Genomic DNA, 15,520 nt, shown 5'->3' on the forward strand with positions numbered 1-15,520 from the left:
ATGATTTATTTTAAGTTAATCTTCACTCAACAAACAAAACCAGTTCCCGCCAAGAAGCAAGTTTATAAAAAGAAAATGTAATTTGGAAGTGGAGCGATTTGAAGACTGAATTCTGTTGGCTTCAGAATGAATGGTCCCGTTGGGGCCGGTGCTGTGGCGTAGCTGGAAAAGCCACCACCTGCAGTGCCAGCATCCCATATGGGTGCTGGTTCAAGTCCTGGCTGCTCCTCTTCTGATCCAGCTCTCTGCTATGGCCTGGGAAAGCAGTAGAAGATGGCCCAAGTCCTTGGGCCCCTGTGCCCATGTGGGAGACCTGGAAGAAGCTCCTGGCTTCAGATTGGCACAGCTTTGGCCATTGCGGCCAGCTGGGGAGTGAACCAGCGAATGGAAGACCTCTCTCTGCCTCTCCTTCTCTCTCTGTGTATTCTGACTTTCAAATAAATAAATAAATATTTTTTTAAAAAATGAATGTTCATGCTTTCAGACAAAACAACTCCAGAGAAAGCAGGCAAAAAGTGATGTAGTTTAAGAGTTAAGCCATGTCTCTGTTCTTAGAAGTAACTTTCCTGATTTCCATTTAAACTAACAGTGTCCTAACTTGTGAGTAGCAAAAGTTAATGAACCTGCTTGTTCAAGTGAATATCTTCTTAAATTATTTCTCTACTAAAACCCTGAGGAGCGAGCTTTCAGGAGAGCAAAAGAATTTTACAGCGTCCCAGCCCGTGAGGGCCTGAACTTTGCACTAATTTCCACACTATTTTATACAATAGGATTTATGTGAATTCCGCTGTGTCCTTTACTCTGAATGAGTCTATGACTCGTGTTTTTGGTGAAGGTTAATACTTCAGAATTTGACGGCAAGTCACACCACAAACTTCTTTATTGTTCTAGCAGTCATTGTAGCTTCGTTACTTAGTGGACCACATCTTAAGACTGGCCTGACCTCACTAGTCTTATCCTCCGCCTGCGGCGCCGGCACACCGGGTTCTAGTCCGGTCGGGGAGTCGGATTCTGTCCTGGTTGCCCCTCTTCTAGGCCAGCTCTCTGCTGTGGCCTGGGAGGGCAGTGGAGGATGGCCCAAGTGCTTGGGCCCTGCACCCCATGGGAGACCAGGAGAAGTACCTGGCTCCTGCCTTCGGATCAGCGCGGTGCGCCGGCCACAGCGGCCATTAGTGGGTGAACCAACAGAAAAGGAAGACCTTTCTCTCTGTCTCTCTCTCACTGTCCACTCTGCCTGTCAAAAAAAAAAAAGAGAGAGAGAGAGAGAGACTGGCCTGACTCAGTAGCAGTGTGGAGGCAATTTGTTGTGTTCTGGCTTTGGCACACACTTCAGTGAGGAGAGGCAGAGGCAGGGAGCGTCCTTGAAATACCACTGGATGCAAGACCTTTCCAGGCGGAGCCCCTAACCGGGTTACTTTGTAACAGAAAGGTTTCACATCAGGAAATGCTTTGTTGTCAGGGGAATAATGTCAGTTAAGGAGTCTGACATTTCACTGAACCCAGATTCTGTGTCTACAAATGTCATAGTCCAGAAAGTTCTGTTTTGTCATTCTTATTATAAACAAATGGGACCTTTCTGATTGCCTTCAAATTTTGCATTTTTAGCTAATCTTTACTTCGTGTGTGTGTGTGTGTGTGTGTGTGTGTTTTAGGTATTGGGAGTTTTCTTTGTTTTATAGCATTGCTTCGTGTAAGCCACAATACCATTACCTTTGAATGGTTCACCTGCTGAGTAGTCTTTTGAGGTTAGCAGTTTGTCACTGAGAAATTAAATGAAATTGTAGCTCAGATGCAGAATTTAACCTTGTGTGGGAGTCTAGCAGATTATATTCTCCAAAAACCTCTCAGTTGAAACAATGGAAATACTATGAAATGATGTAAAACAGCTTTTTAGATACATTGCTAAGTTGATTCAAGAGAAGGAAAGCCATAGACCCAAGACAAAATGAAAGCAGGCATCCTCGAGTATAAGCTGGGCTGTCCTTGAAAGTTAGCCAAGGCAGGGGCGATGGGAGGTAAAGTCTGTGGCTCTCCATGGTTGAGAGTCAGTGTGGCAGTGACTTGTAGATGAACCTGCTGGGCCCAGCCAGGTGGGGCTGGGAGGTGCAGAGAGGAAACCTGTCTGTCTTTACTTTGGCACTACGGGCTGGGAGAAGACAGGATATGCACTCTCCTAACGCACAAGGAAGGCTGACCTTCACCTGGGTGCGTGGTGACTGGGTTGTGCCTTTGAGGTCCAGAATTCCTCCTGCCAAGAATTCAATGTGCTCCAGGCTAGGCGGTATCCCAAGAGGTAAGCAGAAGGAAGTACAAATCTCTGGAAGAGTGCCATTTCAACCCAGGCCTCCAAGAATTCCAGCAGATAGTGTTTCAAGGGAAATTAGCAGTAAACAGTTGACAGTCATTGAGATAAGGTGTGTATTTAGCTGAATGGTTAAAATATCTGCAGCTCACATCAGAGTACTTGGGTTTGGTGCCTGGCTCCAAATGCAGATGCAGAACCTAAGAGGCAGCAATAATGGCTCAAGTAGTTGAATCTCTGCCTCTCATGTGGGAGACTTGGATTGAGTCCCTGGCTCCCAGTTTCAGCTGAGCTTGAGAGCATTTGGGGAGTGAACCAGCAGACAGGAACTCTGCTACTATCTCTCTCTGCCTTTTGAATAAAAAATAATAACAAGGAACCGGCGCCGTGTCTCACTTTGTTAATCCTCCGCCTGTGGCGCCGGCATCCCATATGGTTAACTGCTTACTGCAGTTAACAGGACTATCGGGTTCTAGTCCTGGTTGCTCCTCTTCCAGTCTGGTTCTCTGCTGTGGCCCGGGAGGGCAGTGGAGGATGGCCCAAGTGCTTGGGCCCTGCACCCGCATGGGAGACCAGGAGGAAGCACCTGGCTGCTGGCTTTGGATGAGCACAGCGCCATCTGTAGTGGCCATTTGGGGAGTGAACCAACGGGGGGAAGACCTTTCTGTCTCTCTCTCACTGTCTATAACTCTACCTGTCAAATAAATTTAAAAAATAATAACAATAAAATTTTTAAAATCACAAATCAGTTGAAGAAATTTACCAGCATGAAAATAGAGCCAGGAAGATGCAGCTTTTAAAAAGTAACCAAGAAACCCAGAAGCATAAGCAAGAAATAAGAAACTGTAAAGAATGAGCACAGACTGATTTGGGAAAGAACTTAATTGAGCTCCTAGGAATAAAAAATATTAACATTAAAAATTCAATTATTAGTTTAAAGAACTTAGACACAGCTGAAGAGAGAATTAGTGAAATAGAATAAAAGTATAAAGCAGCACCTAAAATGCAGCCCACCAAGAGTGGAAAAACATGAGTTAATTAGCAGATATGAAGAAGAGCAGACTCTTCCCTAAAATGACAGACTACAAATTGGGATGAAGCATTCTGCAGAGAACAGCTAGAAAACTTGGGAGCTGGGTGGGGGAGCCATCTACTTGAAGGCATTGTGAATCTAATGAGAATGTGATTAGTGACTTGTGTAACATACTGCCATGAAAATGATATAGCCATCTTAGTACCAAAGAAAAATTTAAAGCAAGAAACATGACTAGAGCTAAAACCTCATAAATGGTTTGATTCAGTTTTATTTAGGTATGGTGATTCAGAATGTATATAGCTAATAACATAATTTCAAAATATACAGAACAAAAGAGAAATGAAAGTAACAATTGACAGATCCACAGTCATGGGGGAATGTGCTTTAACAAACTTGTTCTGTCACTGATAGCAAAAGAGAATCAACAAATAACAGAAATTTGAGCAATATGATTAACAAATGACATATAAGGAATATTTAGCAAATTACACTTGATGACTACAGAATACATATTCTTTTCAGTTGCACACAGGAACATTAAATTTTTTTTTAAATATTTAGGCCTGGGACTAGCGATATGGCCCAGTAGGTTAAGCCTCTGCCTGTGGTGCCAGAATCCTGTAATGGTGCTGGTTCTTGTCTCGGCTGCTCCACTTCCAATCCAGCTCTCTGCTATGACCTGGGAAAGCAGTAGAAGATGGCCCAAGTGCTTGGGCCCCTGCACCCATGTGGGAGACCTGGAAGAAGCTCCTGGCTCCTGGCTTCAGATCGGCCCAGCTTCAGCAGTTGCGGCCATTTGGGGAGTGAACCAGCAGATGGAAGACCTCTCTCTCTCTCCCTCTCTACCTCCCTCTCTCCCTCCCTCCCTCTCCCTCCCTCTCCCTCCCTCTCCCTCCCTCTTCCTCTCTCCCTCTTCCCCTCTGTCTGTAACTCTGTCTATAACTCTGCCTCTCCCTCTGTCTGTAACTCTGCCTTTCAAATGAATAAATAAATCTTTTTTAAAAATTATAAATATTTAGGCCATAGAGCTATTCTCAATGAATTCAAAAGGATTGAAATCAGGCATATGTTCTTTGAATACAATAGGACTCAGCCAAAAGTTAACAGTAACCAAAAGATGAGTAATTTCATATGTATAACCTCAAGTGAAAGAACTAAGACAAAAAGAATGCATGTGTATGATTTCATTATATGAAGTTCAATGCCTAGTTCTAGATAAAAGACTAATGTTATGGAGGGATGTGACGGCAAAAAAAAAAGTACAGAAAAAGGCAAGAATATGTTAACATAAAAGTGAGGATGGTGATTGCCTGCAGGAAGGGGAGGGGCTTATTTGGAGCATCTGTAGTGTAAGAAATTCCTCTTTGTTCAGACTTGCATTGACTGTCTTAATGTGTTTATTCTTCCAGATGAATTTTAGGATGATGTCAGATTTCCCAAAAATCTCATTTGGATTTTGATTGGAATTGTGTTAAATTTGTACATTTTCTCTGAGATTATTTGCATGATTGAAATAGTGAATCTTCCTCTGTAGGGATATGGCATGTGTTTCCAGTTATTCAAGGTTTCTTAATTTTAAGATACCTTCAAAAATTTAGAGATTTTGGGGGCCGGCGCTGTGGCGCAGCGGGTTAACACCCTGGCCTGAAGCACTGGCATCCCATATGGGTGTCGATTCGAGACCCAGCTACTCCACTTCCAGTCCAGCTCTCTGCTATGGCCTGGGAAAGCAGTGGAAAATGGCCCATGTCCTTGGGCCCCTGTACCCGAATGGGAGACCAGGAAGAGACTCCTGGCTGCTGGCTTCAGATCAGCACAGTTACGGCCATTGCGGCCAATTGGGGAGTGAACCATTAGATGGAAAAACTCTCCCTCTCTCTCTGAATCTCCTCTCTCTGTGTAACTCTGACTTTCAAATAAAAATAAATAAATCTTGGAAAAAAATTTAGAGGTTTTGGGGTCGGCGCTATGGCATAGCGGGTAAATCTACCGCCTGCAATGCTGGCATCCTATATGGGCGCCTGCCTTAGTCCTGGCTGCTTCTCTTCCAATCCAGCTCTCTGCTATGGCCTGGGAAAGCAGTAGAAGATGGACCAAGTCCTAGGGCCCCTGCACCCGTGTGGGAGACCTGGAAGAAGCTCCTGGCTTCAGATAGGTGCAGTTTCTACCATGGAACCATCTGGGGGAGTGAACCAGTGAATGGAAGATCTCTCTCTCTTTCCTCTCTCTGTCTCTCTTCCCCTCCCCATCTCTCTCTCTCCCTGCCTCCCTCCCTCTCTCCCTCTCTCTGCACCTCTACCTTTCAAGTAAATAAAATAAATCTTTTTTAAAAATGTAGAGGTTTCTTCACATAGAATTCACATTTCATAGTAAATGCATTCTGAAGTATTTTATTTTGTTGTTTTCAAGGGTGAGTTTCTGCCTGCCACACCCCCATATTTTTTCACAAGTTACTTGCTAACATGAAGGCTATCAAATTTTTAAATTACTTTTTTCTCTATTTCAGTCACTTTTTTTTTTGTTTGTTTTTGCTTTTTGTTTTGACAGGCAGAGTGGACATTGAGAGAGAGAGACAGAGAGAAAGGTCTTCCTTTGCCGTTGGTTCACCCTCCAATGGCCGCCGCGGCTGGTACGCTGTGGCCGGTGCACCGCGCTGATCTGATGGCAGGAGCCAGGTGCTTCTCCTGGTCTCCCATGGGGTGCAGGGCCCAAGCACTTGGGCCATCCTCCACTGCACTCCCGGGCCACAGCAGAGAGCTGGCCTGGAAGAGGGGCAACCGGTACAGAATCTGGCGCCCTGACCGGGACTAGAACCTGGTGTGCCGGCGCCGCAAGGTGGAGGATTAGCCTAGTGAGCCGCGGCGCCAGCCTCAGTGACTTATTTTTAAATAATATATGAGCTTTTTCTTGTAGACTATGTACCAATAGTCACGTTTACTTATTATCCCTAGTTTACAGTTGAGAAAATAAAGTTTAGCAGGTAATAAGTTGCTCAAGGTCACACTGGGATTTTAATCCAAGTAGAACTGAGCTCAGAACTCTTTCTGTGGTGGAATTTTATTTTCCCTGGTAAGTTTAATTCAACAACAAATTATATAAAGCTATGCTATAGACATGAGATAATGAATATAAAATTGCTTTGAAAGATTCAAGGAATATAAATGAACTATTCAAATTAATGTGGCAACTTCACTGTGAAATTGAAAGAGTTGGAGAATAGCTGAGACTTGGCATTGCCTTTCGGTAGTTAAGGAATTAGAACTTCCCTGCTTCTAAAGCTTCGAAGATCTTCTGGGAACGTCCGTGCCAGATACCTTGTGAAGCATATATTCTCTCAGTGGGTTTTTTGGTGCGTGTGTGTTTTGTTTTTAAATATTCAGAGTGTCATTTAGGGAGCCACTGAGCACACTTCAGATCATTTTCAGTGGTGACCATCTCCAGAGCTATTCTCAGAACCAAAAGACTGAAATGTGTCCCTTCTCTCTGTCAATGCCAATGTCATGTTGCGTATTTTTGCCACTCTTCAGTGCACAGTATGAAATAGTGAATAAAAAGATAAGTAATAAACAGCCACAGAAAAACACAGTGAGAGCCCAGGAGAAATGCTGTGGAGACGTGATGTGGGTGCTGCTGACAAGAGAGGTGGAGAGAAGTGGTCAGGTTCCACATTGGCTGGGGTGGCGGAGGATCTGCCTGGTGCCCTGCGGCTCTTTGCTCTCCCCTCATTTCCCTGTTAATCAGGGCCTGCTTGGCATTATTTTTTAAACATTAGCATTTACTCACAACAAGGCCTTGCTCTTTCTGCCTTGCGTTCTGTACATAGAAAAGGCCTACCTTCCCTTCCCTACCTGCAAACAACATCTTTTGTTTTAAACGCTGGTGAGAATGACAGGAATGCCGGGTCTCTTGCAGGAATCCTGAAGTGGGTAAAACTGATTGACAACTTTGAAGGAGAGTATGACTACGTCACCAACGAAGGGACAGTGTTCACGTTCAAGACCAATCGCCATTCTCCCAACTACCGCCTGATCAACATCGACTTCATGGATGCCGATGAGTCTAAGTGGAAAGTGCTTGTTCCTGAGCACGAGAAAGATGTCTTAGGTAAGAGGACAGACGGGTTGCTTGACACACGTGCTATTGTTTTGATGAGCATGTTGGTGAGTTGGCGCTTCTCTCATTCTCTGGTGCTTCAGCCTCTGATCACAGGGGATTTTTGCTGTGTGGCATCTTTGTAACTTAGTATGATATCAGGTGGAAGCAGAGACCCTTCATAAAAAATCATGAAGGCGTGAGTTAAGACTTTGAGAGGTACTGCTTTTATAAGATCCCAGTTGTGTTTGTGTACTTACTGTCTAGTGGTAATACCATTTTTTTACATCCATAACCCTTAGCCCTAAGCTTTTGAATGATCTTTGGCTTTTTGCATTACACCTGTTGTAGATCTTGGGGTGGGATTGCAGCCCTCTTACTGGAAAACAGAATAGACTATGTGGGCTTTAATTGCAAACCCTTGGCATTGCTGCCTTGTGCCCTGACCTGCATTAGCCTCTTGAGAACCCCACTTCCATGTCAGTCATGCTTCAGGGTGCCTTTAACTTCTCTTTCATTTTCTCTAATTTTTTTTTCTAAAAGTGTTACACTGCTTTTAAATTATTTATTGCATGAAAGATGAATTTGATTAGAAAATGACTCACTAATTTTACAGTGGTTTTTAATGCAAAAGGAGACTTCAGAACTTCTTCTGATGGGTTGAATAATAATAAAGCCTAGCACCATTCAAAAATGCAGCAGTACATGGTATATCAAGCAAAGAATCCCTTTAGAGATCTGCAGCAGGGCCCTATCTCAGATAAAGCAGTTGGGTTTTTCACGTGTGTTGGAGTCAGATGGATTCAGGTTCATGTCCAAAACCAGTGAGGAACTCTGCCTGCCTCAGGACAGCGTGCCTCCAGTGCCTGGCCTTGCTGGTGAGCACAGGTCCCCATGGGTCCTTGCTGCTGGGCCCTTGTGTCTGCAGGAAGCAGTACTCTGGGGTGGTGGCTTGAGATTCTTCTCAGCCCCCAGGCATCTGACTGCACTCCTGCACCCTCTTCCTGGGGTCTCGGCACCCCTCCAGGCCATTCTATCACCAGCTGCAGCCCCGAGGCAGCTGCCCTCCCCGAGCTGTCCCTCTGAAGTAGTGAGTTGGCCATTTACTGCCTCCTGCATTTCCTTTTATTTCTCATGTTTGGATCAGATGCCAGTACCGTGTGTCTCAGACTGGGGTGAGAAGAAGGGAGTAACCATTTACTGCCCCCGTCTCCCCAGTAGGAGGACGAGGCAGGAGCTCTTTCCAAGGACCTCTTGGCACGTCCTTAGAGCCTTCTGTTCACTCTCTGGGCCTTACTTATGTTTGGATGAGGGATCCATGAATCATGGAACAAGTCTCTGTTTCCTTTCACATTGTCGTGCGATGAATCCGCTGGTGGTTACTTGGTTGCCTCATGGCTTCTGCCAGAGCGAGGCAGAAGTGGCCCCCGGAAGGGCAGCTGCTGCTAGCACGTGGCGAGTGCGTCCCAGGTGCCAGATTCAGCCCCTGCTCCCCAGCGTTGCTGGTGTGTCCAAATGAGGCTTGGTGGCTGGATTCTCAGGTAGGGTGCCCCGGGTACTTTCACATCCAGGTCAGGTTGGTACAGTGAGTCTTGTATAGGGCGCCATCATCATGCTGTATTTCCCAAGGCTTTGGACTTTCCTGCCATTTAGTGCTAAACAAGAGGTTTTAACTACCCCTTGAAGTGACACCCTCTGCTGCTTGTAGATCTAATGAAATGTGAATAAATGCTCGGAGATTTGGGGAAGTGATATATTTTTACAACCTTTCTGCCGAAAGATTATAAGTGCTTCAGACTGGAAAGGGGATACCTTCAATATTCCCTGGAACTCATCAATTCAAAGAGAAGTGCAGTTGAATGTGCTCTGTGTCATTAGCACAGAATGCCCTGTTGAGAATAAAAACGAGAGATGACTCATAAGGTACAGCCATAAAGTCAGAGCTTTTATTCACGCCCATCTGCAATCACCTTGTTCTTTTCGTACTCACTTTGTTTTATAATTCTGATGTACTCATGCTTACCGTAGATTGATTATCCTTTGACAGCTGTAATTTACTTCCATTTTCCCCCTGTACTTTTCTCTCTTTAAAGCGTTAAACCATGTGAAATGGATTGCCTGATTGAGGTACTTTTAAAACAGTTGTGTTGGAGGATGAGGGAATTACTGCGGGATGTGAGTTCTTCCTCTTTCCCTGCCTGGAGGGAGAGCTGGCGGTGGTGATCTGAACCGGATTGGGCCGCCTCATCCTCAGAGAGCCTCTGTTGTGTTCACCTGTCCCTTTAGTGTCTTCATTTGTGTCACCCTTCTGTTCAAACACTGGTTCCTCGGTAGCACCCGCTAATGCGCCCTCTCCCAGGCTCACCAAACGCCCCCTCAGATCCCTGTCGGCATCTCCACTCCCCCATGGAGTAAGCAGCTCTTCTCCCCATCCTCAAGCATGGCTCTCTCTGGGGGTGCACACTGAGCTTAGCAGTTAAAATGCTGGGTAAGACGCTGCTGGTCCCGTATCAGAGTGCCTGTGTTCAACACGAGTCTCCACTCCTGACGCCAGTTTCCCATGCATGCACACCCTAGGAGGCAGGCTCAAGTGCATGGGTTCCCTCCACTCATGTGAGAGACCTGGATTGAGCTGGCTCCAGCTGGGGGCTGTGGCAGGCATTTAGATAGTGACCCAGAAGACGGGAGAGCTATCTATCATCGCTGTCTCTCAAATACATACATAGCTCAGTGCTTAAAAAAACGGATCTCACTGTTCACCAGCTTTCCTCCCCTCTGCCCTTTCTGCTGCTCATTCGTTCATTTGTGCATGCATTCCTTTTTCTCTGCCCCCAGTCCTAGCTTTGGCTCTCATTCCTGGACTCACCTGTCTTCCACCACCTAATTCCCTGGAAAGCTGTCCTGTCCTTATAATTCCCAGGCCCCCAGTCTCCACACCCCTGTACTCAAGATGCCTAGCCTAAGGGCGATCACCTGTTAGAGGTCCGCAACCAACCAGCCACTTTCCTTTGTCTGCATTTTACATCGTGGTGCCCCAAGGACAGAAATGATTTCATCTTCCCGCAGGATCTCCAGCCCCTTGCAGAACAGCTTGTATATACCAAACACTTTATAATTTGTCGCCAAATAATCACGCCTGTCAGACATGGTTCGTGATCTGGCTTTTATCCTTTTGTTCCTCTTGTCCCCTGTAGCATGATCCTGGACACAGAATAGGTGGGCAGAGTTCTTTGTAACCCACCCTTATTTAGATCAAAAGCTTCTGGCCCAAGGGAGGCAATTTTTTTTGTTTGTTTCCCCTGGACCTAACAGCAATAACCACTTATTAAAGGAACATGCTGAGAGCTGGATGAGTGACTAAGCCCAGTTATGAAACAACTTTGCAAGTCTCACTGCTGCGCGGTTCAATATGTAGACCGTTTTCCACCTATTTTCTGAACTGCAGCAGGTTTTCTCTCTCCCTGTTATCTGCAGAGTGGGTGGCTTGTGTCAGGTCCAACTTCCTGGTCTTGTGCTACCTCCACGACGTGAAGAACATCCTGCAGCTCCACGACCTGACCACCGGTGCTCTCCTCAAGCCCTTCCCTCTTGAGGTCGGCAGCGTCGTGGGCTACAGCGGCCAGAAGAAGGACACCGAGATCTTCTACCAGTTCACTTCCTTCTTATCTCCAGGTGGGAGTCTCTTCACCGCCGCTGCCCGCTTTAATGAGCCGGTTGGTGTTTGGGTTCCTTGGGGAAACGGAAATACACTGCTATGTACTGGAAATCACATATACCATCGTGAGGCCAAAATCATTTAATGAGAGCGAAACAGAAGCTGAGGACAAAGAAACGTAAACACCTACAATTGCACTCTCATTCGTCCTGTGTTGCGAGTCTCTGTTGTAGGGGCAGGAACAACTGTTGTTATGCATTGACTTAAAAATTAGCTCTGACAGGTGCAAGCATTTAGCCTTGTGGTTAAGAAACTGTAAAGACACCTGCATCCCATAGCCGAGTGCTGCTTTGTCCTGGCTGTGGCTGCTCACCCCAGCGTCCTGCTGCTGCAGACCCTGGGAGACAGTGGTGGTGGCTCAAGTAGTTGGGTCCCTGCCACCCATGTGGGAGACGTGGATGGAGTTCCTGGCTCCTGGCTTTGGCCCCTTCACAGTCCTGGCTGTTGCAGGCATTGGGGAAGTAAACCAGCAATGAGAGCTCTATCTTTTTCTTTCTTTTTCTCTCCATCTCTGCCTTTGAACTAAATACTACGAAATAAGAAAAATTAGTACCAACAAATACACTTTTTTCAAAAAGTTACTTATGTATCTGAAAGTTACTTCTTTATCTGAAAGGCAAAGTTAGAGAGAGAGAGATTGGTTTTCCATCTGCTGATTTATTCCCCCTTTGACCTCAATGGCCAGGGCAATATAGAAACCAGGAATAGGAACTCCATGCAAGTCTCCCTCTTGGGTGCAGGGGCCCAAGGACTTGGTGCTTCTTCTACTGCTTTCCCAGGAGCATTAGCAGGGAGCTGGATCAGAAGCGGAGCAGCCAGGTCTTGGACCAGTACTCAAGTGGGATGCTGGGCATTGCCGGCCGTGGCCCAACCTGCTGTGACACAACACTAGCCCCCAAATAGAACACTACAGAAAGCAGAATCAAAATGAAATCATTGCAGCCTGTGGTGTTAAAAAGTGATTTCTAGGGGCCGGCACCAAGGTGTGGCATGTAAAACCGCAGCCTGTGGCACCGGCATCCCATATGGGTGCCCGGTTGAGCCTCGGCTGCTCCACTTCCAATCCAGCTCCCTGCTAATGTGCCATCAGAGGATGGCAGAAGCTCCTGGCTCCTGGCTTCAGACTGACCTAGCCCTGGTCATTGTGGTCATCTGGGGAGTGAACCAGCAGATGGAAGATCTCTGTCTCTGTAACTCTGCCTTTCAAAATAAGGCTTTTAAAAAATGATTTGTAGAATAAACAATAAAATATGCTATTGTTAATCTAAATTAAAATATAATCCTAAAAGTGTAGTCTTATGTCCTGAAAAAAATGTGTATTGCTTGTTTCTAGTGGAAAAGAAAAAGTGCTTCTAAGTTATGATTTTTATATTTCACAGTAAACATCTCTCTGTTTTAACTTTCTTTTTTGAGCGGGTCACAGTTCGCTCTGCTGTACTTTGTGTTTCTCTCTGTGTCTCCATTTGGCTGCCCTCTGCGTCGCAGCCAGACACATTCCGTGATTTGTCCCTGGGGATGGCTCAGTTGAGCAGGCAAGCCCCATCCTCCAAGGAGAGTGGCTGGGAAGATTCCTGCACTTTGCGTGCTCATTTGTGGAGCTTCTGCAGAGCGCTTTTCATCCCTCTGGGTTTAGTTCCTGTCAGCCAGTCATCAGAAGACAGAGCAGTCTTAGGGGAGAGGGAGGCAGGTGCTGATGGTGTGGCCCCGTGCCCCTCCCGGGAGGTGGCCGGATGACAGTGATGTCTCATCCACTTCCAGTGCTAGCGCAGTCCCAGAGCAGGCAGTCTATAAGGATTTTACGTGGTGACAAGTTGCTGTCAGGGCTATTAAAGCCAAAAGAAGGATGTTCTTTAAGTAGGTCTGATGTCCTGGGAAAACCTAGCAGGCCTCACTCTCCCAAGCACCCTTTCGGGGACCGAAGAGGGCTGGGAAACGTGCCCCCAGGGATGCAGACACCCTGCTCAGGGCCGGGAGTCCTGAACCCACGGTTCAGGGTGCCCTGCACCTCCCTTTGGAGCCTCTCAGCAGCCAGCGGGCAGACCAAGGAAAATGCATTTGCTCCAGACAGCCTTTCTCAGCCCTGCACTGAGAGGCCTGCCATTGAGTTCCTCGAATTTGCTGCTTCCAGAAATTTTACTTGGGAAAATTTCCCATCTTGAACGGTTCAAATAGATGTAGGACCATGAGGAGAACAGGGCGAGGGTGACTCACCTGCTCTTAATAAAAGCCAGAGTCCCCAGAGGCCTGTGAACCGCCTTCAGTGACCTCATGTGGCCATTTATTTCAGGAGTAAGCTCATCATTACCTGGGGAAGAAAGGGCTCATGGTCCTCATGTGAAACCGGGGATTCCATGCCAAGCAATGAAATATTAGCCATGCCTGTGGCTGTGAAGTTTGAAAGTAGAGTGTGTTCCTGGTTCTGTATCACCAGGCAGCTTCTGAGCGAGCCATCATTTGTTACTGTAATGTTCTGTTTGTCTCCCTCGTCCCATCTTCCTTCCATCTTTCTCTTCTCCAAACTCAGACCTTCCGGGGCCAAATCCAAAGCCAGCCATCAGTTAACTAAGCTAGAGCCTAGGAAAGCAGAACGCGGCCGTAGGTGTATTGACATGCATACGTGCACACATCCACTCAAGGCTGTCTCCCACTGGTCCCTGATGTTGGCTCTCGGCTGCTGCAGTAAATAGCTAAGGCCCTAAGTTGTACTTAAATCACTGCAGCTCCAGCTTCTCGCTCTGAGCGGGTGGCGCATCCGGCAGGTGCATGCCAGCTGACCCTTTCCCACGGAGGTGCACAGTGTAGTTGCATCTTGAGCCCATGCTGTTTGTGTCCTTTGTACCTTGAGCCACATTGGGAGCCACACTGGGAGCAGACAGGCAGCTGGGGCGATTTGGAGTGTGATGCATTTAATCCCTGTGGCTCAAACCTCTTAGTGGTTGAGCTGATTAATTCTGTGCTTGCAGAGCCTTCGGGATTGCCTCAAGTTAGCTCCAGACCAACTTGCAAATTGTCGTAATGCAGTGTGGCAGTCCCATGTGCATGGCCCTGGGGAGCAGGGCTGAGAAATCAGGGAGGCTTTTGGCCTGTTTGGAAAGGACAAACATTTTAAGAGATTTGTTCTTTTATGACATTAAAACCCAGCTGATCACCAGATAAAACAATATCTGCATGTGTTGCAAAGTTCCTTTGCCTTCTCTCTCCATGTCCAGTTTTCCAGTTCCTCTGATTCTTTGGCTGTGTTTCTGAGTTGTTCCTCTCTCCTAACTCGTGTTCATTCTGCCTCTTCTGCCGTGATACCAGAATCCCTAGGAACAGCTCATCTCCCAGCCTCCCTCCTGATGCCGGGATGGCCCCAGGAAAGCAATGTTGTCATCAGGAGACCCCTCTGCTGGCCTCAGTGACTTCCATAACCGATCCTCTCTTCCACCCTTCAACTCTGAAATGCATTTCCTGGAGCTCACCCAACCAGTCCTCTGTGGTTCATGATCCTTCAAACCCCACCTTCCTTATTCTTATCCAATATGAGCCAATCGGATAGGATACAGTGCATCATTAGATGACAGACTCAGATTAGGGTGTGATGGTGTGTTATTGGGCTAGCCAGATGGATCTATGAATAGAAAGCATTCGTAAAATGAGTCTTCAAAAAGTTCATGGAAAATTAATATTATGAAAAAAATCTGTGCATGAGTGTCAGTTTTTTTAAATTTTTGCCCCTAATTGAGCATTTAATTTATTTCTCCCCAAAACTCTGAAATGTCCTCATACATGAAACACTGGTATTTGCAGATTTCACAGCCTCTCTCCCAGTACTGCTGCTGGGCCCCAGGACAGGGTAGAGATCCGGAAGCCGACGCCCTCCCTGTGCACAGTGACCTGCCCCTGTTTTATGTTTACTTCATTCTGCAGTTAGATTTGATGACTCAGCCTTTCTGGAACAACAGGGTTTGGAGTGTGTGTCCCACTCGGTGTCTTTCACTTAGGGAATTTCCATTCTAGTATTTGAGTGAATTGTCTAAGGTTGCTAAGGCAGTAAATGCCGACACTTCGAATCCTGGCTCCACGGCCTGGGTCATTTCCTGCATTGACACCAGAGGGAGTGACGTGCTCAGATGGCACATGCTTGGTCTGTATTCTGTCTTGGTTTTTGGCTTGATTGCAATTTTGCAGTGTTTTGTTTGTTTTACAAAGATTTAGAGACTTGGCCGGTACCGTGGCTCAATAGGCTAATCCTCTGCCTGCGGCACCGGCACACCAGGTTCTAGTCCCGGTCAGGGCGCTGGATTCTATCCTGGTTGCCCCTCTTCCAGGCCAGCTCTCTGCTGTGGCCCAGGAGTGCAGTGGAGGATGGCCCAGGTGCTTGGACCCTGCACCC

General features: G+C 46.6%; 1 protein-coding gene across 4 annotated transcripts in view; it reads left to right on the forward strand.

Annotated features, from left to right (window-relative positions):
* PREP (prolyl endopeptidase) overlaps positions 1-15,520 on the forward strand; it is a 127,993-nt gene that overhangs the window by 69,400 nt on the left and 43,073 nt on the right. For all 4 annotated transcript variants that reach the window (XM_089332808.1, XM_017345303.4, XM_089332810.1 and 1 more), the window contains exons 8-9: positions 7,251-7,442; positions 10,905-11,102. In XM_089332808.1, the coding sequence (XP_089188934.1) occupies positions 7,251-7,442; positions 10,905-11,102 (390 nt within the window). The remainder of the gene's footprint in view (positions 1-7,250; positions 7,443-10,904; positions 11,103-15,520) is intronic.

The sequence above is a fragment of the Oryctolagus cuniculus genome, chromosome 5, assembly GCF_051225735.1.
Source record: "Oryctolagus cuniculus isolate XC-2025 breed Fujian yellow rabbit chromosome 5, ASM5122573v1, whole genome shotgun sequence".
Taxonomy (NCBI): Eukaryota; Metazoa; Chordata; class Mammalia; order Lagomorpha; family Leporidae; genus Oryctolagus; species Oryctolagus cuniculus.